The 25,916-nt window shown below is 34.2% G+C and overlaps 3 protein-coding genes and 1 pseudogene across 13 annotated transcripts; 2 read left to right on the top strand and 2 right to left on the bottom strand.

The window, feature by feature from the left end:
- Positions 1-976: 976 nt before the first annotated feature.
- LOC111463548 (UDP-rhamnose/UDP-galactose transporter 4) lies at positions 977-7,432 on the bottom strand. Of its 3 annotated transcripts, none has more exons than XM_023107522.1 (8): positions 7,247-7,432; positions 6,052-6,281; positions 5,671-5,855; positions 5,375-5,575; positions 4,978-5,139; positions 1,734-2,714; positions 1,553-1,606; positions 977-1,295 (listed from the first exon to the last, which is right to left on the bottom strand). In XM_023107522.1, the coding sequence occupies exons 2-6, from the start codon at positions 6,179-6,181 to the stop codon at positions 2,388-2,390; spliced, it is 1,005 nt and encodes a 334-aa protein (XP_022963290.1). In that variant the 5' UTR covers positions 6,182-6,281; positions 7,247-7,432; the 3' UTR covers positions 977-1,295; positions 1,553-1,606; positions 1,734-2,387. The 3 variants fall into 3 exon arrangements, with proteins under 3 accessions (XP_022963290.1, XP_022963292.1, XP_022963291.1); XM_023107524.1 differs by lacking the exon at positions 7,247-7,432 and adding an exon at positions 6,927-7,222; XM_023107523.1 differs by lacking the exon at positions 7,247-7,432 and adding an exon at positions 7,041-7,222.
- A 2,010-nt stretch (positions 7,433-9,442) lies between these two features.
- LOC111463608 (TSL-kinase interacting protein 1) lies at positions 9,443-13,465 on the top strand. Of its 9 annotated transcripts, none has more exons than XM_023107624.1 (8): positions 9,443-9,613; positions 10,354-10,545; positions 10,797-10,963; positions 11,071-11,309; positions 11,396-11,603; positions 11,923-12,342; positions 13,001-13,120; positions 13,213-13,465. In XM_023107624.1, the coding sequence occupies exons 2-8, from the start codon at positions 10,404-10,406 to the stop codon at positions 13,306-13,308; spliced, it is 1,392 nt and encodes a 463-aa protein (XP_022963392.1). In that variant the 5' UTR covers positions 9,443-9,613; positions 10,354-10,403; the 3' UTR covers positions 13,309-13,465. The 9 variants fall into 9 exon arrangements, with proteins under 9 accessions (XP_022963392.1, XP_022963391.1, XP_022963388.1 ...); XM_023107623.1 differs by having other exon boundaries at positions 10,318-10,545; XM_023107620.1 differs by having other exon boundaries at positions 10,295-10,545.
- An 885-nt stretch (positions 13,466-14,350) lies between these two features.
- LOC111463633 (probable serine/threonine-protein kinase At1g54610) lies at positions 14,351-19,210 on the top strand. Its single transcript, XM_023107654.1, has 7 exons — positions 14,351-15,028; positions 15,296-15,580; positions 15,899-16,216; positions 16,628-16,849; positions 17,401-17,495; positions 17,871-17,976; positions 18,610-19,210. The coding sequence occupies exons 1-7, from the start codon at positions 14,660-14,662 to the stop codon at positions 18,964-18,966; spliced, it is 1,752 nt and encodes a 583-aa protein (XP_022963422.1). The 5' UTR covers positions 14,351-14,659; the 3' UTR covers positions 18,967-19,210.
- Positions 19,211-22,495: 3,285 nt separating this feature from the next.
- LOC111463070 lies at positions 22,496-25,671 on the bottom strand (annotated as a pseudogene).
- Positions 25,672-25,916: the final 245 nt, after the last annotated feature.

The raw sequence follows: 25,916 nt of genomic DNA, 5'->3' as shown, positions 1-25,916 counted from the left end.
GGGCCCACCACATATTAGTGTAGGCCCCATCCCCTCTCCACAATTATATATAATTGTTTAATTTTAAAATTTAAATTAGGTTATTTTACTAAAAAATTGTTAAATATAAAATCGTTTTATTAATACATTATTATTTTATGTAAATATTTAGACATATAAACTTAATGGACAGTTAGGATACAATAATACACCATAATTCAAAGAAAAATATTACAAAATTTATTTTTTAGGTGTTGAAATATATTAATAAAGCAATAATTTAATGATATACTAACATTTTTAAATAATCTAATTAAAATTTGATGAAATTAAGCTTTTGGGAAATCATTTTTTAAAACTTATTAAATTTATTATTTTAAAAAAACACTAATAAATGAAATTGAAAGTTAAAAAACTTAATTCTTTTAGAGTTCAATAAATTCAAACAAAAAAATTTATAAAAAAAATCGAGGTTTAGAGGTTGAGTGTGTTACAGCTCTTCATTTGAATATTTTCAACTTTTAGGGTCGGTTTAAACTAAAGATTAAAGATTTGAATATTGGATCTTGACGGTGTAGATGATCAATATAGCTCGGACTAGGCTAAAGATGACATTGAAAGGGATGGGATATGTCAAAGCTGGCTTCCAATTGCTTCATTAATTCAACTCATATCTACCTAAAAAGAGAAGAAAATTCAACGTTGAAAAAATTTTCATTTTATTGAAAAAAAAAAAAAACTTACAAATTTAAGGTTGGCAAATATCAATTTGTTGGATTAATTTTGAAAAGTCAAAGGGATTTTGGATAAATTTTGTTTCTTTAGTTCATGGCGGCCCATGAAGCTCTAAACATGAACAAATTATCAAACTGTTTATTTGCAGTTCGAGTGACGACAGTTCGCTTTCATTATTTGATATCAAAACAACGAATATAAATCAATAAAAAAAAATGTTGGGGTTTTGATCTTTCTCTCTCTCATAATTTGCTTAAAAGGCAGTTGAACAGTACCATACTGTTCACAATTCAAAAGCTATATTCAGCTATGAAAACAAGAGGATAATTGTGGAAGCAAAGGAGATGAATATCAATGTAGATAGTGTCCAATTTTTGTTGGTACCCAAATCTTAGGCAGCCATGGCCATTCTGAGGCACATAGGGACACTTGCTTGGACCCAGATGCAGCTGTAAATAAAATTGAATGAACCTGACTTTCTCTCTCTGAAGCTTTTTAGTAAATCCATGAACCCTTTCTCTTGTTTTCTTCTCCATCACTGAAACAATCACTCAGCCAGGCAGAGGGAAGGCTAAGAACCCCTGGGCAACATAACCAACCTAAAACATTAGGCTGTCTCCTAAGAATATCACAAATAAAAACAACAGAGAAGTGTAAAAGAAGGGCTTGCTTCCTGTAATCATCACTTCAGCAAATCCATAAAGATATTTTGAACTTTGCCTCAGTCATACTAGGAAATAAGGCATCTTATGGTAATTAACATGTTAGAGAGAGAGAGAGAGAGAGAGAGAGAGAGAGAGAGAGAGAGAGAGAGAGAGAGAGGAGAGAGAAAAAGAACATTTTCCAGTCTGCAAATGACAAGTCCTAGAGAGTTGCAGCTGCTGTCTGTGCCCTGCAGAGATAATAAATTCCGTAAGTGTCAAATTAGGACTAAAATTTACTGTTCTAATGAAAGCATTCATTCTCCAAGAAGAACTGCCACAGAGAGGCATAGTTATTGGTATTGTTTTCTCGATTACCTGTCTCAAAAAAAATTGGCAGATCAAACTGAGAGGTACCACAGTCATTGAACCCACAGGAGGTTCCTATTTACTATTAGTCCTCCCAATAATTCAATGATCCTTCTTCAGAAGCCCACCTAAAACATAACAAGGTATGTTTCTCACGTGCAAAAAATTTCCAGGTGAATCTTAAGAAATCAGATTGCAACTAATGGTCCACTAATGCTTGGACATCGAAATGGGTTAGTCAGATATAGTAAGAAAATTTCAAGCAACAAAGCATAAAATACGATAATACGTCGACCGATGCACAAAAATGTTGGAATAGCGACTAGACAAGGAGATTGAAGTAGGGAAATATCTATACTCTATTGATAACTGTGGTATCTGTAACATTGTATACCTTTTGTAGGGGAACCATTGAGTTGCATCCCTTCAAAAGATGGCATACCTTTTTCATGTGAATAAAAGAAAGAAAGAGAACTAAAAAAAAGCTATAATGAACTAAAATAGGTGAGGGGCCCTGCCAATTATGTGTCAAGAATCTCCTGGAATATACTGAAGTCAATATCATTTCCTTTTCTCTCTCTAGTCTCTATATCATTTCCCTTTTATTTTTTCATCAATGGCCATTATTGGGGAAAAAATAAAAACTACAAAATCTACTCAGCTCTAGATCTTTTCATCAAGATCGGAAGATTCTGATCCAGTGTGCTTTAATGCTTTGCTACTTGTTGAGGAAAAACTACGACGCTCCTTCCCTCCTGGCTTAGATGAGGCATTTCCATACCAGATCATTCCAAGAATTGCGATGGCCATACCTATAATTACTTGTAAGTTGAGGCCCTCTTTCCCAAAGAAAATGAATCCTAACGTCAAGACTAAAATAGTCTTCATATGGCCGAGCACTTGGAATGTCACAGCAGTGAACCTACCAATGCATATGAACTGGCTGAGATTTGTCCCTACCGCAATGGTACATGAAAGGATTAAGAACGTCTGCAAACAAATTCACATTGATAAAAATCAGTTGCTAAGCAAACAACTAGCTTCAAGAAAGTTGTTTATGTAGTTTTGCAGATGAAGTGGCACAAAATTAGTTATGATCCATGTAAAAGGAACAAGGTTTCTTGATTGAACAAGTGGTTCAAGCATAAATGTACACATCACATATTCCCAAGCAAGGTGAGCTATGATAATGCAATCGCATGCTCCCATCAAGATCCAAATTAACCATTGGGCACAAAGATTGCTCATTATACAAGACTTTGTCGGTTATAACTGTCGGCAGATTCAATCTTTGCTTTCCTTCAGAATTGTGAGCATTTTACTCTTTTCCAAAGAGATGACTAAGAAGGATAATAGGTTTCTTTGCATGAAAAAATCATCAAAAGTGAGGAAGCTTCACAGAGAAAAAAAAAAGACAAGTTTCATATCATTATTCTGTGGAGTTAAAACCAAAAGACAAGAAATACTTGTGGGCCTCATTAACAGATTCTTTGAAAACTTCAATGTGCCTCCTCAGATAAAAGTGAAAGAAATGGCTTGACTTGTACCGTATTCAGTCATCCAGAGTGATAAGGTGAAAAGCAGAAATAAGTTCCTTCTTTTGTCTTTTGCCATGATGTTACGCTCAAAAGAAAGTTTGAACAGGAAGTAAGAAAGGTCTGCTAGAAAAGAGGTAATGGTGATTGCCAGAAGGCACTTCCACAGTAATTGGAGGTGAATTTAGATTTCTTAAGACTTTCAACTATAATCTCTCTCTTTTTTTTTTTTTTTTTTTTTTTTTAAATTTATTAACAACTCTTTTCACCCAGACATTCAGTGTCCAAACAAAGACATGTGCATGAGAATCCATGGTAGGATTGATACTATCCCAAGGTTATGGGGGATGGACAAAGTTAAGGAACATTCATTACTCTCCAAGTCCATCAGGTTTGGAAACTCGGTGGAAATTTATGTGGCAACTTCACTAAATGCCCTGATAAGCTTCAGGTTTGGTAAAAGCTTGAGAGCTGTTATTGAAGTTAGGATAACTATTGAGGGTGATTTGTTCCTAGATGAAACAACGTTCAAAAGGAAGATAGAATTTCTTTTGTGGTTCAATAATCCCCTTCAAAGACAATCATTGAAAACCTCTATCTGTGACTGTGAGGAACATCAAAGCTCGCAGCAGCATTTCTAAAGAACCAGCAAGAATCTTTCATGGAGCTGAAAAGGATGAACAGACGGGTACTGTCCAGAACTTCTGCCAAGCTACTGAACTACTTCCATATGAAGTGGAGCAGGGGGTAACAGGTTCATTTCAACCAAGCTCAACCAGAAAAGGACCTTATATTTCACAGCAAGGGGTAATAGGCAAAGGTTTTTTTAATGATTCATCTAACGTACCAAAAATAATTGGGGTGGTTCTTGATAAACTCCAACGGATTGTTACAACACAATAATATTGGCTTTGGGTGTGTGCTTTTAGAAGGTTTGGGCTAGTAGGATGTCCGTTATAGAATTTCTTTGCAAAATTTCACCATACTAATCAAAGCGTTCCTCATATTAAAAAGAAAAACCCAAGCTCCATTGCAATCAAGGTACGCAGACAAAATTGGACAATAGCCATTGGCAAGTAGCCACTTTAGAAAAAATGACGGCTCTTAATTTAAAATGGTGAAGGATCAACGCAAAAGTGGAGAACTAAAAAAAAAGGTCAACTACTTCGCTTCTGTTATCAATCTAGATTGGGAATGTTTGTTTGATTCTTCTCTCTAGGCAAATGGAATTTCTCATCTCGTTGACCATTAGGTCATGTTGGTTCAGTTTGCCTCCTACACAATACATAGAAGTGGCTAGGAAATGTTGTTGCCACAATAAAAACAAGTAATAGCATGAGATGATCCATAGGAACTTATGCATCAATGCAAGCAAATCCACGCTACGTGGTATCATTGTTCTCTTCAGAGTGTCTTTGGGCAAAGGTTTTTTTTTAATGTTTCATATAATGTACCAAAAATAATTGGGGTGGTTCTTGATAAATTCCAACGGAATGTTAACACAAGAATATTGGCTTTGGGTGTGTGCTTTTAGAAGGTTTGGGCTAGTAGGATGTTCGTTATAGGATTTCTTTGTAAATTTTCACCATATTAAACGAAGTGTTTTTTGTCAACTAAGGTATAAAGCAAAATGCCAATTTTTTTTTAAAAAAAATAGTTACCGTCTCTGATGCTTACCACAACCCTCCCCAGGCATATTAATAGATATAAGAGCTTACCAAGGACATAAAAGTGTAACCATAGGCATCGACTCTCTTTCCAGTCAACCAATAGTCTGAAAAGGGCCCGACTAACAGCAAAGATGCAGCCTGCACTGGAGCGGTATGACCCAATAAGTTGAATGATCCAAGAGAATATTTTCGCTGGAGGTGATGTACATACTGCACCGAAAGAAAAAAGGCCAAGGCTGTATTAGAAAAATACTCATTGGTCCAGGAATGAACCAAACAATCCCAATTATCAGTTAAGTTAATTTCACCATGAGACAAAGTGGTAAAAACTAATTCTGTCAAAAACCAATCATACACCACTATTGTAATTTCAAGGTAACCACTAACCAGAAAATAAAATTTTATGCAGCAGTGCCAATTTAAGATTAATGATGCAGTTACTTACATACTGCTGCAAGGCAGTGCTCCATACCGCCACTACGGCAGCCACAAAACCTTTCATGTTGACACTAACATCAGTGACAGTACAAACTCCAACACCAAGTAGAACTAACAGTATGCTAAGCTTTGTGTCCCTTGAGTATTGCACCTTATCCAAAACAACTTCTAGAAAACAAGATACGGGGATCATGCTCAACTTTGCAATCTGATTATGAAAGACGAATTACAACATCATGTTAATTCTAAAAACTAAAGGAAGAATGAACAAATTTAACAATGAACAAAATATAAAAAATATACCTGATAGAACCCAACAGAATTCCACATTAAGCTCACATTCATTCCCACAATGGAGAAGTTAGCAAATATAACAAATTTAAGAATGTCAAGGAATGGTAAGTGAGAATCTTGAATATAACCAAGTTGCTTAAGAATAAAAGTCAGCAAGGACGTTGTGGCGAAATGTAGGCCAGTTAAAGTTGTAGCTGCAACAAGATGTTAAACAAATTAATTAAAAAGAAAGTCAAGTTTGGAACAAAATATAACTTGTAAGAACAATTTTTAGCAAACAAAGAACACTCCATTCATAACATGGAAACCATGAGACATCAAACATCCCAATATCAGAACTGTAAAAGAAAGAACACTATTTGAATATATTATAAGAGTTATAATGCGCACCAAAGCTGAATCCATATGTGGCCATCAATGCTTTATTGATGATAATTATCCCTACGGACGTGACGACATTAAACATCCATGAGGCAGCATCAAGAGTGGCCTTGTGATGAATCTTGCCCGGGGAAGACATTATAATCTATGGAGTTGTTTTTAGTCAGCACTTCAAGTCCTCAATCTTCATTCAAAAGAAAGAAACAGAAGTGCTTGATCTTGATGCTCCGCAGTACTAACTGTAGTATAAAATTTACCATCATAAAATTACAAATAATTAAAATAAATAAATAGAAAGACAAAGAAGAACCAAGAAAACGTTATAGCTTTAATCAAGATAAGGTATAACTTGATCATCTAAAATGAGCATTAGGCGCAGAGGGAAAATAACCCAAATTGGAAGTCAAAATAACTCCCAATAGTTCATAAATTTCGAAGGAAAACTTCAACTTTAACAAGAGCACTCCAAGTTAATTTACAGACAATAAATTTCAGACGCTAGACAATCTTGAAAATACAGAACATCTACTGGCCAAGCAAAAACGAACACTCCCGTGTAAGTAATGCACAGGCTAATTTTAAAGTGTAGATCCTTCTACTTAAGCGCTTCCATTGGCATAGTATTTAAAATTAGGGGATTCAGATCTCAAACCAACATAACAAAAAGTAAAAAACGTGACAGAGAGTCGTTTCCTTGAAGAATCTTTACATTTTGGCCATAATTAACTCCTATACCATTGAATAAGCATAATATATATTAAAAAGAGAAGAAGAAAAAAAAAAGTCCACAAACGAGTCCAAAACCATCCCAGAAATTCAAGCTAAAACCACAGAATCTTTCAACAGCTGAAGAACCAAATGATCGGGTAAGGAGACCCAATTACATGCAGAGATTGAGAATGAACACACTAATCAGTAGATCTCCTCACTCTCCACCAAATCCAAAACAAGAAAATCAACAAACACAAAACCAACAACAAAATCGAAGCAGAACGCACATTAAAATAGATCCAATTCACCGATAAACCACAAGAATCAGGACGAACACCAAGAATAGGTTTACGGAAATTTCAATCGAAGAAAACACTCCGGAAGAACAAAATTCAACAGATAGAAGAAAAATCAAAGACGTTTCCAACTTGAATCGCAGACAAAAGTAACATTGAACAAGTCAAAACTACGAAAGGTCGAAGCAACTACGAACCTTTGAAATGGAGCGGATGAAGAAGAAGAGAGCTAAAAAGGAGTTGAAAATCAGAAGAAACGCCCCAGGATTGCCGCCATTAAATGCTGGAAAATGGCAGAGAATGTTTAACGATTGAAATGGAACACACATTGTCTAATTCTATTAAATTCTTCTTCCTTCTCTCTTCTCTCCACTAACGACAACCAGCTGACTTCCATTTCATAACAGACACTGCCCTTTGTTCTTTTCTCTTTTTTTCTTTTTTCTTTTTTTTTCTTAATTCTATTTAATTTCATTTATACAAATATAAATATATAACTCCCGAAACGATTAAATTCAATTTTTAAATAATTGTATCATTTACCACAATTATTTATTTAAATACCTTAATTTAGCCATATGCCTATAATTGGGAGTTTTAATCTAAACAAACATTCATATAATTCTTTAAACAATTACGATACAAACTATATATTTAATTAAATTATAATCTAAATACAATTTTAAACTATAAATCAAAATTCATTCAGCCAAGATTATTAGTAAGTGGTATGTGATTAATCTTCTGTTTTTTTTTTTAGAAATTAGTGAACCATTGAATAGAGAAGATAAAAGAAATTCCAATTCTTTGATGGTCGTAATATCAACTAAATTAATTTTTATTTTTATTGATTTAATTTTTAAAAATTAAATATGAAATAAAAACTATATATATTTTTATTTTAAATAAATAAAATATTAAAAACTAAAACTATAAATAATAAATAAATAAATAAATATCATGATTGTGTAAACGTACCTTTTGTTGAGAGGCAAGAAAAGAGTGGGAATTGAGATGCAACAAACCCTGTAAAATAGAGATGGACAAGCCCTAATCAAATTAGGTAAATATACAAAATGTCAAATTAATAAAAATACCATTAAAACTTTCTATTTTTTCTCAAAATTATTTTCAAAAGCTTCTGTAATAACTTAATAAATAAATAAAAATATATTTAAATACCTTATTATGGTCTTCAATATTTAAAAATTACCCTTTAATATTTAAAAAATAATTTAACCAGTTTTATGTAACTCTCATTTCTTAAAAAATATATATATATATATACTTTAATTTTTTTTAACAAATTAAACAATATTTTTATCTTTAGTACCATATTTAAAAAATATTCAAGAAATTTAAAAAATAATATTAAAAAATTTAGAGATAATTTATGGAGTGTCTATAAATCTTTTTTGTTTATATATCTAAGTATATATCTAATAAATTTTCAATTGAGAAATTGATAAAGATCGTCAAATAAATAATTAAAAATATATCAAATGAATGGCAACAAAAGTAATAATAATAGAATCAAATGAAATCATCCCGGGCTTGAACAATTTTAAAGGATTAATTATTTGTATTTTTTTATTACAAAAAAGGCCATATATGGCATAGTTTTATTTTTTATTTATAATTTCTAAAAACATGATTGTATCTTATGTTTATTTGACTTTTTAATAAAATTAAAAATAAAATAGATTAACTTTTTGTTTGTAGTTCGAACATGGATTTAAAATTTAATAACAAAATTTAATTTCTAACCACTTAAAATAAAAAAATGAGTAATTTCTTTTCGTATTAAATGAGATTTAAATTTTCATTCTTTAAACGAGAAAGTATGTATTTAATAGTATAACATTATTAAGATCGGTATGAATATTATTTAGTTGGTTAGATATACTTGACTAAAAAGATAAATTATATATAATTACATGGTATAATAATTTTAAATATTCATTTTTTAATAAAATAGTAAATATTTTAAATTTAATTATTTAAATAAATAAAAGCATAATACATAATTTTTAATATATTCATTGGTTTTTAATTAATTTATATTTAAAATAAAGAAATTAATTTTTATCATTGGAAATATTAATGATAAATTAATTAAGAGTTTTCTTATAAAAGGGGATTTGAATATTGAGAAGGCAAGTGATATATAAACTGTGTATTTTGAAAATTACCAATTTTTATTCACAAAATTTCTTTTTTTTTTTTTCATAAATTTATAAAATATCTCAAAGTTGACAGCCAACTTCGGCCCCCTCCGAAAGACAAGAAGAAGCTCTTCTGGTAATTGCAAGTTGGCACGAGGGCAAAATTGTCATTTCGTATTGGTTGAACAGCGACGTTATAAAGCGGGAGAGAGCGAAAATCTTCAGCGGAGCCGCGACCGACTGATCTGAAAATTTTCCATTTCCCGCGTTATCATTTTCCCGTCTTTATTCAAATCTTTCTCAAACTGAGCCTCTCTGCTACGAAAGATTCTGAACTTTCTGGTCATCTGTCAATTTCTTGTTCGGAGATTCGATCCATCTTGTTTGCTACATCATTCGGTTCGATTCACTTTCTTCTATTTCCGCTTTATATCTCCGAAACTAGAGCAATTCAAATCGTATGCCTATTTTTTTCTGTTCATTACGTTTATCTCTGTCAATTTCGTTCGTGTTTAGTAGCTTTTAATGGTGATTTGTCTCTTTTGATTTCAATACTTGGTTCGCGTTATGAGACATGTTAGTAGTTTGAGTTTGAATGATGTGAGCTGCAATTTTATGTCCTGCGATGCAATAACGCAAAGTGTGCCTTATTAACATTATATCTTAGTATCTTGGTCATGAATACAGGTCTGGCTTGGGTCGATATTAAATTTCAAACAGTGAAGTACTAATTACGGATTTTGAGTGCGTGATTCACATTCGATTTTATGTTTAGAGTTCTCCTTAAGGACGCTTGGAAATTCTTTGATCCTTGTAGTAGGTGCGTTGCCGAGTAAGGATGGATCTCTATTGTTTATATTATGGTAGTGATGGAACTACTTAATTTTGTCTGATTAAGACCGTGATGAGGATTTGTAAACCACTTTAGTAATTAGGTTTTAGGGTGGTGTTATTTCGGACCTTGCAAAAAAAAAAAAAAAAAAAGAAACTCGAACTGCAGCCATGCTAGAACAATTTGGTAATTTCCTCTGTAGCATCTCTAACGATAGCATGGAAAACACTGTTTATATTATGGTGAAGGTTCTCGCTGTTAGCTGTTTCAGGTTCTGCCATCTTAATTCTACTTTTTGGATAAATAGCTCAAGTGATTCTCCTCACACCTTATTGAGTGCTGGAAAGTTGAAAAATTATGAAAGCAGCCAGACAGCCCGGTAGAAGGGCAAAAAAGTTGGAAAAAAGGCGTGGGGGTTCTGTTGACACCACTGGAGTTCAGAAGCCTAGAAAGATAACTTCTCAGGAGAAAAAAGCTCTCGACACTGCACACATTGAAGGTTTGACAACAAATTTATTTGGTTTTATGTTTTGTGTTCTATTCAAACTAATTTCCTCAAATTTCATGCCTCTTTTTTGGGAAAATTATTCTGTTTTAAATTGATGTTCTAGTGTCTTCACACGAATTATTATGTGTCTCGTTCAAGTGCGAAAAAAGAACTGATTTCTTTGTTTACAGTTATTTTCTGTATTTATTTTACGAGAATGATGTTTACAAACTACAATCTTCAACTCTTTTGATCTAGTGCAGATGACTCGAAGAACATACAGAGTTTGGTTGATCGAACCAATGCAACAGAAATGACAAAGAGTTCAGCTCTTCTTGATCTTTATCCCGCACAGAAGCCCCATCCTCGCACAAAGATCAAGCTTCAACTTTTTCCAATAAATGTAAAGACCCGCATGGCATTGGAAAAGGTACAGTCATTAGCACAAAACATTGAGGATTAAGCACAGACAAATATGTTATCTATATTTCAGTTCATATTTGAGATGTGATAAAACCATGCCTTCAATTCTTGTAGGATAGATATCATCCATATTTGGAACTGACTTTAAGGGCACGAAAGAAAATTTCTTCGGTATTAAAACATCTTATTAGCAAGTGGGGATGTTCTAATGTAGCACGAGGGGATCTCACACTTTTTCCGTACGGCAAGTCATCTAGTCTTCCCAGTGGTCTAAAATGGACTCTGAAAGACTGTGATATAACTGCTGGAGATGTCTATGCAGCTGTGGGAGGTTCCTCAATTTTTCGCTTAAGGTGCACAGTTTTATCATTTGCCTTGCTAATGATATATTCAGTCATTTCAGTTCAATGCGTTACTTGAAATTATTCTTCTTTTTAAGGTATGGGTGGGTCTGCACATCCATTCCTTTCAAACTTCATTCATCCTCGAATGGCTTGGAGAAAGGTTGCAGGAAAACCGTGCAAATCATGCATGGGAAAGGCAACCAATCTGAGGAATTGATGGACGGGATCAAATCAAGTAACGTGAATGATGCGAATAACACTGCTGCACCAGAGAGGATTGTGGATTGTCCAACTAATCCAATGGTATTATATTAATATATTCAAATTCCAAAAATTTTATTAAAATTTTAAATGAACACTATTACAAGAGAGAACATATTAGTATAAAATTTATATGATCCTTGTTCCTAGTTCACATTGCTATGAGGTCTATGCAACGAATCATTACCGTTTGCTTATTGAAAAAAGTATGATGCATCAATGATGTGAAAACAAGAAGGTACACAAGATAGATACACAACAACTGACGTTAGCAACTAATAATTAATATTATTTAATCGTCCATTGTAGCTTACTGTTTTTTGTTATGATCTTCTGAAATTTGATAAAACTGTTTGAATAGGATAATGGGCCACCGTTAGACTCTGGTTATCAGCTGTCAGCAAAATGTGGAATATTGCAGTTAGATAGTATCTCAAACATAAGCATGGGAGGCCTCCTTTCTGAAGCTTCCTTATTGGGAAAATGCAGTTTCTGGGATTCAAAGATAACAGGGGGCAATACGGGCGTACAGCCAGCTGAAGTAATAACTGATTCCCTTGATGCAAGCATTGCTGCGGCCCAGATGAGATTTTCTGAAGTTTCAAAGCAGCCCCGTAGTGATCAACATTCGTCTATTTTGGATGCTGAGCAGACTTGTGATGCTTTTGCTATGAAAAGGCTCTCTTCGTCGAGCAAAGCTACTCTCTCTATAGACTCTAATGCTGGGGGCACCTTCCGAGATGCCGATTCCAAGTTATTCAAATTTCCCAAAACACCTCAGGTTTGTCTCTCTCTCTTTTTCTTGCACAACTTTGTATGTTTTAGAGATGCGATGGTTCATGCCATCATATGGAATCCATAGCTCCCTGTTTGAGTAGTCAGATAGTTCCAATTTGCCTGATCCTGTTTATGTTTGCGTACTACAAACTATGGATTACAATTTTTTGGGACTGGTAAAAAAATCTAAACTTAAATATGATTCAAAATATCCATAATACTATCATTTATGAACATGGGATGGAAAATTTGATTGATGAAGTCTAGAATTAATTCAAGGGAAAAGAGATTAGTGACTTAATGTACAAATGCCTCATTTGATTCAGTGCCAAGAATTACATGAAATGAAGCAAACTCTATGGTGGTGTGTAATCGTTTTGTTTTCTTTTTCATGCGAAGGTGTTTGTGTGAAATTGCTAGTCACTAATCTCAAAATTTTAATTCAGTTCATACTTGATATTAGGCATGGTATATTTAATATCTTATATGCATTCTAAACAATCATGTGTGGGTACAAATTTAAGATCCTCATCTCCAATATCATGTCAAATTTCCTGTAAATCTAGATTACAATATTTTTAACTCTTTATATGTGTTCTAAACAGTAATCTAGACACCTTTTTTTTAACCTACTGTCGTTTATCATCGCCATCTTATTACAGGCCTATAGTCGATCTGAGTTTTCACAAGATCCTGCTGGTAAAGAATCCAAGACTGATATGATGTCCTGTTCGCGGATTTATCATGATGAAAGCAGCCTTGGGCTGTCAGGAATCAATTGGGTACGCCTCATTGCGATTTGCACACTTTTTTTCCCCCTCTTTTCCTTTTCTTGCATACAGCTTTCAATGATTCCTTTTGATGTTCTATACAGAGCAATTCACTAGGACCGTTTGATCTTGGCTTGCCTGTTTCCCGGAAGGCCTCCTCCAGCGGTGATGGTCTAAGCATGAGTGGCTTTGTGAGATAGCAATAATAACATAGAAGCGAATCCACACTTCAAAGACATTTCATAGTAAAGAACTTGGCCAAAAATTGCATTATGCTCATTTGCAAATATTTTGGCATGTTACTTGCAACTGTATAGATTTCTTCAGCTTTTAGTCTTACAATCCATGATTACAGAAGCTGTTGCTGCATCCATCTGGACATGAACTTTAGACTTTAAGTGGCATGCTTATAGATGTTATACTGTTTGTTTAGATATATGTTTTAATAAGTTTAGCTCTAACTGATCTAATTTGGTTAGAATTGTCTAATTGATTTGGTTTTTTAGAAATATATTCTAAGCTTTCTATTTATGGAATTGAAGGGTTAGTAAGGAGAAATCAGCTAAATTAAATTTTATATAAATAATTAAAATTATATTCTATATTTACGAAAATTTTATACATTTCAATATATCTTTAAAATTATAACATATTTTCACCTTAAATTTTATTGGTGTCTATTTTAGTTTTTAAATTTTCAACTTATTTCTATTTTATTTTTAAACTATCAAAAATATATTTTAATTCCAGAAAAAAGATGTGTTCATTGCAATTTTTAAATTAATGAAAAAATAACTTTAAATATTTGTATTAATATACAATTATATGCACATAACATAACCTTAAAATGAGTACCACTAATTCTTAATATAATTTAACACTAATTCTTAATATAATTTAATTACTTTATCGAAAAGTAACTATAAGATCAATAACATATAAAATAAGAGATTCAAAATTATGATTGAATGTCACGAAATTATTAATATTTATTTTCTAAACTTTTATGGAGAGTCAATTCAGTTCTTATGTATATGATTTTTATACGTTACAAAATATAAATTATTAAATAATAAAAATCGATATTTATTTATGGCCTAAGTGATTTTTTTCTTTTATTTTCTTCGTTTGGAAATTAAAGTAAAATTAAATGATAACAATTATTTATTATTTTTATTATTATTATTATTATTATTTGAAGAAGTTGGAAGCAATGGAATGTTTCAAACTGTTGCTTACGTTTCACCCGCCATATTTGTACGATTCATTCTGCTCTCTCTCTCTCCACCAACACTGCTTCGGATCGGACATCTGAAAACCTCCAATCCAATCCAGACAAAAACCATACGATCATCTTCTCTTTCCGCAAAATTCCAAAACCTGCCGGCGTCCGGACGATGGTATCATCACAATTCGTTTTCCAGATTCATGAACTGGAATATCCCTATTATACATTCTTCAATATCCCCATTATTTCATCACTATGCTGCCTAGCTTTCACCGAAACTTTGATTCGCATCAGACGGTGGTGGATTTTGCTATTGACAACGGATGGGGTGCGTTCAGTCAAGATCCTTTGAGTACTCGCCAAATAGTGGCGTTCGGAAGTTCAATCCGGAACGCACTTACGTCGCCGGAGGAAATCGGAGGAATACCGTCGATACGAGTCGGTCCGGAAAGGTTGCGAGAAGCTCGGCTGTTGTGAATGATGGTGGAGTTAGGAAAGTCGTTTATCTCGAAACGAAGAAGGAGAAGATTGGTGATGTTGGGAATGTTTCGAAGAGGATCAGTGTATCTGAAAATGTTGGAGGAGAAGAGCTTGTGGATGGTTGGCCGAAGTGGCTGGTTGAAAATGTTCCTAGAGAAGCTTTGGCTGGTTTGGTACCGAAGGGTGCCGATTCATATGATAAATTGGCTAAGGTTAGTGTTATTTTCATTTTGATTCTCTTTCGCTCATGCTTCATCGTTATGAATATGATTAAATGTTGCAAACTGTGCTTAATCTTTTGACATATTGCCATTTGAGATTGTTTATCGTTACATTGAATTCCTTGTTTTAAGGTTAGAAAGGACTTCACGACTATTGAGAAAGTGTGAAGAATGAAACTCTGCAACAGGAAAAAAAATTGTGTACTATTTATTCGTCAATCATTTAAATTCATTTAAATTTGATGTCTGGGTTTATAGGTAGGTGGAGGGACATACAGCAATGTGTATAAAGCTCGAGACAGGGACACTGGAAAGATTGTCGCCTTGAAAAAAGTTCGATTCGATACATCGGATTCTGATAGTATCAAATTTATGGCAAGAGAAATCATGGCGTTGCAGAAGCTGGACCATCCCAATGTCATCAAGCTTGAAGGGATAGTCACATCAAGAATGCCTTACAGCCTTTATCTAGTATTTGATTTTATGATGTCTGACTTGACTGGAATAATCTCTCGTTTCAGTAGGAAGCTCAGCGAAGCTCAGGTATAGATTAGCCAGTTTCTGGCAGTTTTAGAACAATGGGTCATTAACTACTAATTTATCGTGGTAATCGATCGACCTGAGGTAGAAAATGTTTTAGCATTGAACAAGACAAGGTAGAAAATGTTTTAGCATTGAACAAGACAAGAAGTGACTTTCTACTTTTAATAGGAAGATTAAGCATTATTCTACAATTATGCATTTAACATGAATACAACTTTGCTGGTTTTGCACAACATGAATTTTTTTTTCTGGGTAAGGTTCTTATTCTTTCTGGTATGGTATGTATGAATGTGCTTGAAATTGCTTGCCATTTTCCAGGTCAAGGCCTATATGCAGCAACTACTATCTGGTCTTCAGCATTGCCATGAAAGGGGAGTTTTACACCGAGATATTAAGCCTTCCAACTTGTTGATCGATAAAAGTGGGATGCTAAAAATTGCAGATTTTGGGCTAGCCAATTTTTTCATTCCGAAACGAAGACGTCCTTTCACAAACCGAGTTGTTACTCTCTGGTATAGAGCTCCTGAGTTGCTGTTAGGCTCTACAGATTATGGAGTTGGTATTGATCTGTGGAGTGCAGGTTGCCTTCTAGCTGAGATGTTTCTTGGAAAGCCAATTTTGCCAGGGAGAACAGAGGTAGAGACTTTCTAAACACAACCTGTGGAACTTAGATATTTAGGTACTGAACACTTTTAAGAGAGTTTTACTTTTTCTTGTTATTCTCACTTATGTTTCATTTATAGCAACTAGTTCCTTCTCAAGAATGATTTAGGCGCAAACTTGAATCCCATACCCTTTTGGACTTCTTGGATTACTTCTCATCCCAGTTTATCTTTTATGTGTGTTTTTCCACATTCTGTTGCAATGCTTCCATTCCATCTTCAGAATCATCAGAGTGCAATATGAAGAAATCATAATGGTTCATAGATCTATACTATACTACAAAGCTCCATCCTGTTAGACTATTTTAGATTGGTTTCTTTCTCTGAGGATTTTCATCAATGATATTTACAGGAAACGAATTCATATAATTTCATCTCTTTTCAGGTTGAACAACTTCATAAAATCTGGAAGCTTTGTGGTTCACCCCCCAAGGATTATTGGGACAAAATGAAGCTACCTGCAAGCTTCTGTCCACCACAAAATTATCAACCTGGTTTCCCAGAGGCTTTTTCAGGTTTTTCTACACCTTCCTTTCGTCTCATAACTACACTTCTCTCATTAGACCCAGCACGTCGTGGCACTGCTTCGTCCGCTCTTCAAAGCGAGGTAAGTATAAATTTCAAATCTTTTGTAATTCTTTTGCGGTAAAGATTTATTTAGTTAATTTAATGGAAACAAATTAAGAACTATATATTTTTGCTTCAAACTTGTTCCTTTTATGTATCATTGATATCTAGGTGGACTTAACTTCTGACGATATTTTAAAATCTTGTATCTTAGTAACGTTGAGGGGAGAAAATAAGGAAACTTTTAACAATAACATTTATCATTAAAAAAATGGTAAGCATACAGCAAGAAAGCAATCAAGTGAGGTCACCATTGTCTTGAACTAAACTCTTTTCATGGGCCGATCAGCCATGAAATCTCAGTAACTTTCGACCTTGGTTTGACATATTGTCTCTTGGATTGATAAAAGGCCTATAATAAAAATGTTAATACCCTAGGCTGCCTTAACTCAAATATTGTACAGCTTTATATCACCTTGAAAATCATAATAAGACATTAGGCAGAAGGTTTGTCAACCCTTCCATTTCTTTCCTGTTCTACATGATACAGTGCTTTAATATGTTATTCTCATAGCTATCTTTTGCTTTCAGTTCTTTAGCTCATATCCACCGGCATGTGAACTCTCAGATCTACCTGTGATTTTCCACAAGGAGGATGAGCCAGCTAAAACCAGAAGTAGGAAGAAGTATGCTTCTCGGTTCTGAATGTGATACTTCCTTTATTATGTGAATGAGCGAACCTGTTCTTTCTTATCATCCATTTCAATTTTTGTTTGGTCAGCTTATACTTGCAGGAACAACAAAATATCAACCAATTCTTAAATCTCTGTTCATTTAAATTTTCTGTCACAGTGCCCAAAAGTTCCTTAAGCAGCATATTGGCATTTTTTTTTCCCATGACCCTACTTACTTCGAGGGTGAAACGGAAAATAGAAGCAAATATTATTCTCTTGAATTATAGCATTTAACCTTTCTGTACTCACTTGAAACATTTGTAGCATAATCAGGGCAGTAGAAACTCTCTACTAATGTGCAAGAACTTTTATGTCTCCATCTTTTAGGCAAAGGAGCTCAAGAAAGATGCGCTCATCTCATTCTCAAGCACATCTTGGATCTCAGCAAGTAGCTAATGCAACAAAAGCTAGGGATTCCGAATCTTTGAAAGAGGTAGTGTTCTCCATTTTATTTTACTTTCCAGTAAGATCAATTGCTATGTGGATTTTTTCTTCAAACCTCTGCTTGAATAGCCATTCATTTTCGTTATGTCAGATTCTACTATGATATAAATTTGGGGACTGCCGGATAAAATTTTCTATTTATTAATGAGATCTGGATGAGTGGAAGTAGATGTGAAACATTCAATTTTACCTAGTAAATAGGTGATATAAGATATAAACTTGCCAGTAGACCACCGTTTGTTTTCATAAAAAAATTCCTGTAGATCGATACGCCCAAGCCATTACATGCACACTTGTGAAGGTATATTTGTTAGTTTATGGTGAATTATAATCATGAAGGGATGTTTCCTTTTTTGTTTGTTTGTTTGTTTGTTTAAATTTGCTTCAACTCAGTTTCTCTTTCCAAATAAACACCCCACTTGAATGATTATTTTACTTTTAAAAAATTTCTAATGCATTGCTCACCTGACCATCCGGTAGGGAGCTATCTTCTCTATCTTGGCTAAGCTCACCCCAAACAAAATGGGTCATTTGAAGATATTTTCTTTTGTTGAACCTGTACTTCTACTTATACCTAAGTTGAAACTAAAAGAGGAAAAAACCGACACTTGTGAAATTTCAGGAGAGTAGTACACAGCCGAGCACTTATGGCCGAGGAACGGGGAGCAGCTCAAGCAGTGTTTCTTCAAGTATTAAATCATTTAAGCATGTAAAGAATATGCAGATGTCCCTTTCTCCAATTCTTCAATCACATGGGAAAAGATCCCCCAGAACCGAAGGTCATCCTAATGCTATTAAGAACATAAAAAACCCGAACCTCTTGCAGGCTTCTACCCTCTTGCAGGCCTCCATCACAGACATCATCAACCCCAAAGAGGGTAGTGCACTGACTTACTATCAAAGGTCTATTTCTACACTGGACCTTCGCAGCCTTTATCTTGATAAGCAATCAATGCACCATCAAACAGGTAGAGAATAGTAGTCTATTAAAAAGGGTCTTTAAGTAAGCCAAATTTGTTATTTCATGCCTCATTTACCTAATAAAATGCTTTATTTCCCTTCCTAGGGAGTGAGAGAGAGTTGGGGGTAGGGTGTTCTCAAATTACCTTTCATGAATACTGTGATATAAAGAAATCCATGCTTGTTGCGGACTATTTTATTTGTCACTCATTATACAAAATCATAATAATCAGTTTTTTACCCCAAAAGACATGGGGTGTATATTGTTCTGCTCTGTTCCTCTTCAGACACTGTTTGATTGATACGGTGCCTTCATTGACCCCAAAAAGACACTGTTTGATTAATATGGCGGAAGAACATCAATTCAGATTTATTTAAGAGGAAAAATGCAATTCTTCTTCTTTTTTTTTTCAATTTTTTTTGGCTTTTGGTGAAGTTTTTTAAATCCAAGGATAGAGGTGTAGAAATACTTGCGTCTATATTGGATGTCAGTACTTGATAGTGTAGAAGACCGTTAACTTTTTGTTGATAATCCATTCTATCCAAATCTGAACCTCTGTTATGGCTGCTGGAGATGTTATGGGAAGATTGAAAGCTCTCTATTTTTCTGATCTCTCAAGCATATCATTTAAAATTTGATGATTCATTTTTTTTAACTCATGAGCTCATTCCATGCTTGCTACATCCATGCTAGGTCATATTTGTAATACATTTATTTTACTGCATTCATGCTAGATGCTCACTATGAACTGTTTATTGCATTTACAGTGGTCATGTATCTAGAATTTAATATCCTATGAGTTTTCTTGACAATCAAATATAGTAGGATCAGACGTCTTAGGAGAAAAACCTATTAGATTGTTTAGTTGTATAGTGAATTATGCTGGAGATCAATGTGGAGATAGCCATAGAATAAGTTATTACATGTTATTTAGAAGTATGCATAAGCTTGTCATCTCGACCAATTTGAAACATACCCCTTCATTGTGTATGGGAAGATGAACAAATATACACAAACAAAATTAGTTTACAGAAAGGGAAAGTTTCAACTCAGTCAACATTAAAGCTGTGGGAAAACTTGTTCTTGATCCACTTGAAGCTTTTTCTCAAGGACTTCTTAAGCTTACCTTCCAGGGAATACATATTGTAAGTAGCTACTCTTTGCTTTCTCTTGAGCTCTGGATTGCCCTCATCTTCTTTGTTCATTGTCCCATTGAAGCTGTATGATTTGGTTTTGTCCTCAAATCCAAACCTCACATCTCCATAGGCTTTTGAGTAAGACCCACAAAATGATTTGCTTCTTTCCATCATTACAAACTTTGGATATGTTTCATAAGTATGTCTGCTCTCTTATATATGCTACTTGATTCTTTCCATCATTACAAACTTTGGATATGTTTCATAAGTATGTCTGCTCTCTTATATATGCTACTTGAACAACCTTTATGTGGGTATAAGTCATTTAAAAGGATAAATTAGGAACTATCCTTGTATTCTTTATCAGTAGATATTATTCGTTTTCTTTCATATGACAGTCTCACATTTTACCATTTGGATAGTGAAATGAGGACCAATAAAGAACAGCTATTATTTTAATAGCAAGAAGTCATTGTTTTATGTCACATCATCTCGAATTGTGACAAGAGTAATTATTAATTATATAAGCATTGTGCTCTTACTTTCTTATGTGATTAATTTTTATCAATTTTTTACTATTACATTTGATCAAATATATTTTACATCATGTTTGGTTAAAATATCATTTTAGTCTTTCTGAGTTTCATTATATATTCATTATATATTAGCTATTTCATTTTATATTCATTATATATTTGCAATGTTCAATTTTAGTTAATTTACTTTTAAGCTTTTAAATTGGTCCCTACTATTAGTTAATTTTGTTTTTTGTTTTTTGTTTTTGTCTCTACCAGCTTTTCTCTACCTACTTTAGAAATATGTTTATATTGTCTTTTACTGCATTAAAATTATTGTTATTATTTGACTAATTTTGATAAAATTTAACTTCAAATTGGCAGTAAAGTCTAATGTTAAGCCTTATTGAATGTACGTGAAATGAAGTATAAGATACAAAGACCAAAATGATATTTTAACCTATTTCTACTTGTTTAATCACTTTGCGAAAGTGCGAAGCACCAAAATGAGTATTGCGAATGTGAATTTTAATTTCCTATATTCTAATGTCCAGAGATCTTCTATGAAAGATGCAACAATTACCTAATCCAAAACAATATAAAAACATAATTAACTAATGATTGATCCGGTAAATCAATTAATCAAGATCTTCTTTAGTATTAAAAACTTCCAATCCCATTTCTACCTTTGTCCAAAAATAATTCATGAACTTTAAAAGAGATCAATTATACATTCAGGTAAGATTTCCTTGGGTGAAAGAGGCATTCAAAAAACAAAAGTGGTGCGAGCTGGTGGCAGCACCCATTAGTGGGTGTTTTGTGTGGTGGAATTAGGATGAGTGTGAATTGGATTAGAGGAATGGCCATGCCCAACCATAATTTAATTGGATTTGGGTCACAATCATCAAAATTTTGGCTCTCTGTTGGAAATTACACAAACCCTACAAAGTGAGCAATCCACTTGTTTGAATGCAATGCTTCTGATGGATTTCGAACCACATAAAATTGGAATATGAGGAAGCAGGGTGGGGATGAGAAAAAATAGTACCACCAAATTGTTGTCATTATTGATATCAACCTTGAGTCTCTTCTTTTTTGGTATAATTCAATATTCTCCCTACTTTTAGGATATCAAAACTTCTACCTAACCATACCGTTACTACTACCAAACCAAACCTCCCACCAAAAAATGCCAAACTTGAACTAACTCACACAATATAAAGTAGCAATTAGCCCTTTGAATTCTGATACCATATCAAACTATGTTCACTTTACATAGAAATCTTTCTATAGATGATCAATTCACTTCTAACTACGGTTAAAAGAACAAGGAACGATTAGTCAATACGTTCGTCTCTATAACCTAACATTGTAATGCACTTTGGACAAATTATAAGGAAAGAGGTATATATGTAACCACCCAAGCCCACCGCTAGCAGATATTTGTCCTTTTTGGACTTTCCCTTTCGGGCTTCCCCTCAAGGCTTTAAGCTAGGGAAAGGTTTCCACACCCTTATAAAGGGTGTTTTGTTCTCCTCTCCAACCAACATGGGATCGTGCAACACTATGTCACTGAACATCAAGGTGAAATGCTGGTTTCCCACCTAGTTGAAATTACTCTACTAAAAAGCAAGAAAAATTAATTGTACTCCAGCCAAGAAGTTCATTTTGGACAGTTCTACCTTGTTGATGGGAGAATTCAGATTTGGATATTGAACAACGAAAACTTACTTATTTACCCTTTGCTCCACGAGTCGCTGCCTCCAAGTGGCATTTGTGATAAAGAGATGAGGGCACTCTAGTCCTTCAACCTGTCTGCGAGGGTGAAAACTCTGCAATAAGCTATTGCATTAAAATAATGGTGTGCTAATTAGATATGATAATTAATTAAGACAATTAGGATCTGAACAAGTCATCACCCTCCTCAACGTCATCAGTTCTCATGCTTCCACTTTGAGCCATAAGTATCCTGTACACTCTCTTCGAACAAATCTCTCCTAACCTTCTATCATTGCCGAGTAAACCTTCTGTCGTCCAGTCTTTCAGCAGAAATTCCTTTTCATGCACCTGTTATTACATGAGTGGACCAAGAAGAAATGTGATCTGCCATGACTGCTAGCTTATGCAATTGAGGATAAGGTGAATTGTTCGATTCAGACTCACAGATTTACATGGATTCATGTACACTCTCGAAAAAGATTTCATGGTCGGATATTTCTTCCATATTGGTACGGAAAACCGTGGTTGTACCTTTGGAATTGCTACCAAGACTTCTAACCTAATTACAAAAAGCAACTCCATTTATATTGATTTGCAATCCCAACCAAGCTAATTATAAGAATTGCTACCAAGGCTTCTAACCTAATTACAAAAAGAAACATGACAAAATCAATAAAGTTTTAGTTCAGAGACAGTACCATATAACTTTTTTAAGTTCAATACATCATCACATTTGGGATAAAAGAAGTCAAACATATAACCTCTTAGGAAAAGTAGAAACGCCTTAACTATTGAACTAAGTTCATGGTATATAATAATTTTAGTGGTGGTATAACATGGTATATAATAATTTTAGTGGTGGTATAACATGATTTTATTACTAAAAGTCTTACAGTTATCTATCAACAAGGGTAATTAAGTACAAAAAAGCAAAGAAGGATAGATATTAGTTTCATAGTTTCTTATGGTTTAGAATATTGTTGTGACATAAACGAGACTGATGCTGAGATCAAATACATGACAAGTGCTCTGTTTAGCTTTTAACCCGCCAGTTTGGTGACAGACAAGAGTTCTTCGAGAGTAACTCAATTACAGCCATAAATTCATTAATATAAATCAAGTAAATGCCAGAGTAATTAAGAAACCGAATGCCAATAAATTTTGAAATGAATTGGCCATTGACGATTAAAGCTCACCTCACGCACTTCTCTATCACATTCCTGTGAACACAATCTTTGGGTATAATGGATCCAATTGCATTGACGGATAGATGCGTCAACTTTTTCCTCAATTTTACAAGACAAGCAAAGGAAAATAGATAATTCTGACTAAGGATTTAAATATGTGAAAGAGTGTGTATATGGGTGTGATCGCCTAAGTCCATATTTACTAACGTACCATGTCAAAAAAACTATGGAACTAATGCAACATCTAAAGATGTACGAAACAGGAATCTCTTGGCTTCTTTTCATACAATGTTCAGTCTATGGGATCGACGAACAGTATATGAAATATCCTTTCTACTTGACCAAACTTCACGACACAAATTTAAGTTATACATTTGCAATTGACGCCAAGTTATCCAGAAAAATAACTTTTCACACTTCAAGAAGTTATGCTTGATAGAAATTTGAGAACAGTATTCAGAACCTGAATTGAAAGGATGCCAGACTGCATGTCAATATGTCAGCTGCCTCAGTTTCATCTACACACTGCCTAGAACGTACCTTGACAAAGTGAGTGGTCAGTTTTGCCAATTTCTAGATGAAACATGTGAGGAACATGAGAGATTTTATACTGCAACATTGAAGTATAAAACTTGGCTAGGGAAAGCAGGGTAAAATCATTTCCTAATTCTCCTAAGCATTCATGATTGTTATTCAAACCTCCTCAACAGGTGGACGTTTTCAACCGTTATTGCTTTCTGAGTTCTTGTACTTCTCCTGTTCCCTACAAAGTTCAAACGTTAAAAATTACAGAATCTCTAGCACGCAACTTCAAGTTATCAAGCAACAATTAATGAAGAAAAACCAGGACAAAGATACTGAAATTGCAAAGAGCATGTAATAAATATATTTTCTTCTAAATGAAACAGAACTTTCATTGAAATAGGGCAAGATTCTGAAATTACATAGGGCGTGTAATCTTATACTGCACTGTATTAGCTGTGCAGCACAAACTTTTCATTACAGTAGTATTGCAGTAAATATTCTGATTTAGAACAAGCTAAGGAACAATGGAAGGCGGGCTAAGAAATGACTTCAAATATGCAAGCGCCTGCGCAAATGATGAGAGATGAGAAAACTGACAAACAAAAACCTTATCATGCAAGTAGTACTCAATCTAGTATCTATGCTTCATAATGCACCACGTTACATTAATAACTAAATCTAGAAGCCATTACTACTCCCTATCCATATTCAATCTTCAGAAAGAAAACAGATATTGTGATCTTACTTTGAAAGGATCCACCTGATACATATCAATACCATCATCTCCCCCAAAACTTGAATACTTTGTGTCCCCAAAAATTCACTGCAGAACATCGTTCCCTGTCAAAACACTTCCATTAATGTCCACAGTTTTCAAGGATGGCGGAGTTCCGGAAATGAACACACTTCTGTTTGCTCCACGCAGTAAGAAATGCAGGAACTGACAAAAATAGGAAAGGAAACCAAGGATAACATGAACCTACCAAGAGAAGAACCCGATCCTGCCCTGTCAAATTTAGAAGTCGGTACTGAGTTTTTCACATCATCACGATCAGAATCAATCCAATCACAGTGCCCATACTCATTCTTCTGAGAATCACTTTCAGACTCGTTATCGAACTCTAAGCATATCAATCCACTGATTCCTGAGGGTTCAATTCAAACAAACGGTGCCAATCTATTTCAGAATATTCCTATCCAGCATCAACAAAGTTTATTTGATCAAAACTACTGCGCAGGAAAATTATTTAACTGATCCATCACAAGAGGCGAACCGAAACAATAATAAACTACTACTACGAACCAATTAAGAGAATAAAATTCACTAACCAGCGAACTTCTGGTCCGTATTCAAATCCTTAGCAAGAAAGTCAAATGCCGCCTTCATACAGTTAACAATTACAACGTCATAACTCGAGGCGGAGAGTTACGACCTGATTTATGAGTACTCGGATCATCATCAAGCACAATAACAGTGGAGAATATACTCAGAAATGCATCCGATCCAGTTCGACGTTTCTTGGAGTGGATCGGGTAGGGTGCAGAGTACCCGTCCTCCTCGCCGGAGAGGACAATCGGCTGGGACATCGAAATGCGGCGGAGCAACCTTATCGGAAGAATCGAAGAGGGGAACCGGCAACTGCAGCGCGCTAATATTTACGAGTTCAGTTCCGTTTTCGGAGGAGGCTAGTTTGTATTCCAAACGAGCGCGGGATGAGAAAACTGACGAAACGGTGCGTTTTGACCGAATTTGGTGTTACATGAATCTACCTCACGTAAATTTCATGGGTAAAGTTAACTTTACTCACTAATCTGGTTAACAACATACTATGGTTAGTTACTTCCTTGAATTAAAAAAAATTAAATTAAATAATATATATATATAT

The sequence above is a fragment of the Cucurbita moschata genome, unplaced genomic scaffold, assembly GCF_002738365.1.
Source record: "Cucurbita moschata cultivar Rifu unplaced genomic scaffold, Cmos_1.0 Cmo_Scf00028, whole genome shotgun sequence".
Classification (NCBI taxonomy): domain Eukaryota; kingdom Viridiplantae; phylum Streptophyta; class Magnoliopsida; order Cucurbitales; family Cucurbitaceae; genus Cucurbita; species Cucurbita moschata.
The sequence above is the reverse complement of the archived record's forward strand: the minus strand, read 5'-3'. Positions and strand labels throughout refer to the sequence as shown.

Coding starts and splice junctions, on each gene's coding strand:
- LOC111463608 (XM_023107624.1), top strand. CDS start 10,404: ATGAAAGCAGCCAGACAGCCCGGTAGAAGGGCAAAAAAGTTGGAAAAA. Junction 10,546..10,796: donor CGACACTGCACACATTGAAG/GTTTGACAACAA, acceptor GATCTAGTGCAG/ATGACTCGAAGAACATACAG. Junction 11,604..11,922: donor ATTGTCCAACTAATCCAATG/GTATTATATTAA, acceptor CTGTTTGAATAG/GATAATGGGCCACCGTTAGA.
- LOC111463633 (XM_023107654.1), top strand. CDS start 14,660: ATGGGGTGCGTTCAGTCAAGATCCTTTGAGTACTCGCCAAATAGTGGC. Junction 16,217..16,627: donor TTTTGCCAGGGAGAACAGAG/GTAGAGACTTTC, acceptor ATCTCTTTTCAG/GTTGAACAACTTCATAAAAT. Junction 16,850..17,400: donor CGTCCGCTCTTCAAAGCGAG/GTAAGTATAAAT, acceptor TTTTGCTTTCAG/TTCTTTAGCTCATATCCACC.
- LOC111463548 (XM_023107522.1), bottom strand. CDS start 6,181: ATGTCTTCCCCGGGCAAGATTCATCACAAGGCCACTCTTGATGCTGCC. Junction 5,140..5,374: donor GCACTGCCTTGCAGCAGTAT/GTAAGTAACTGC, acceptor CTTTCGGTGCAG/TATGTACATCACCTCCAGCG. Junction 2,715..4,977: donor GTTACACTTTTATGTCCTTG/GTAAGCTCTTAT, acceptor ATTTGTTTGCAG/ACGTTCTTAATCCTTTCATG.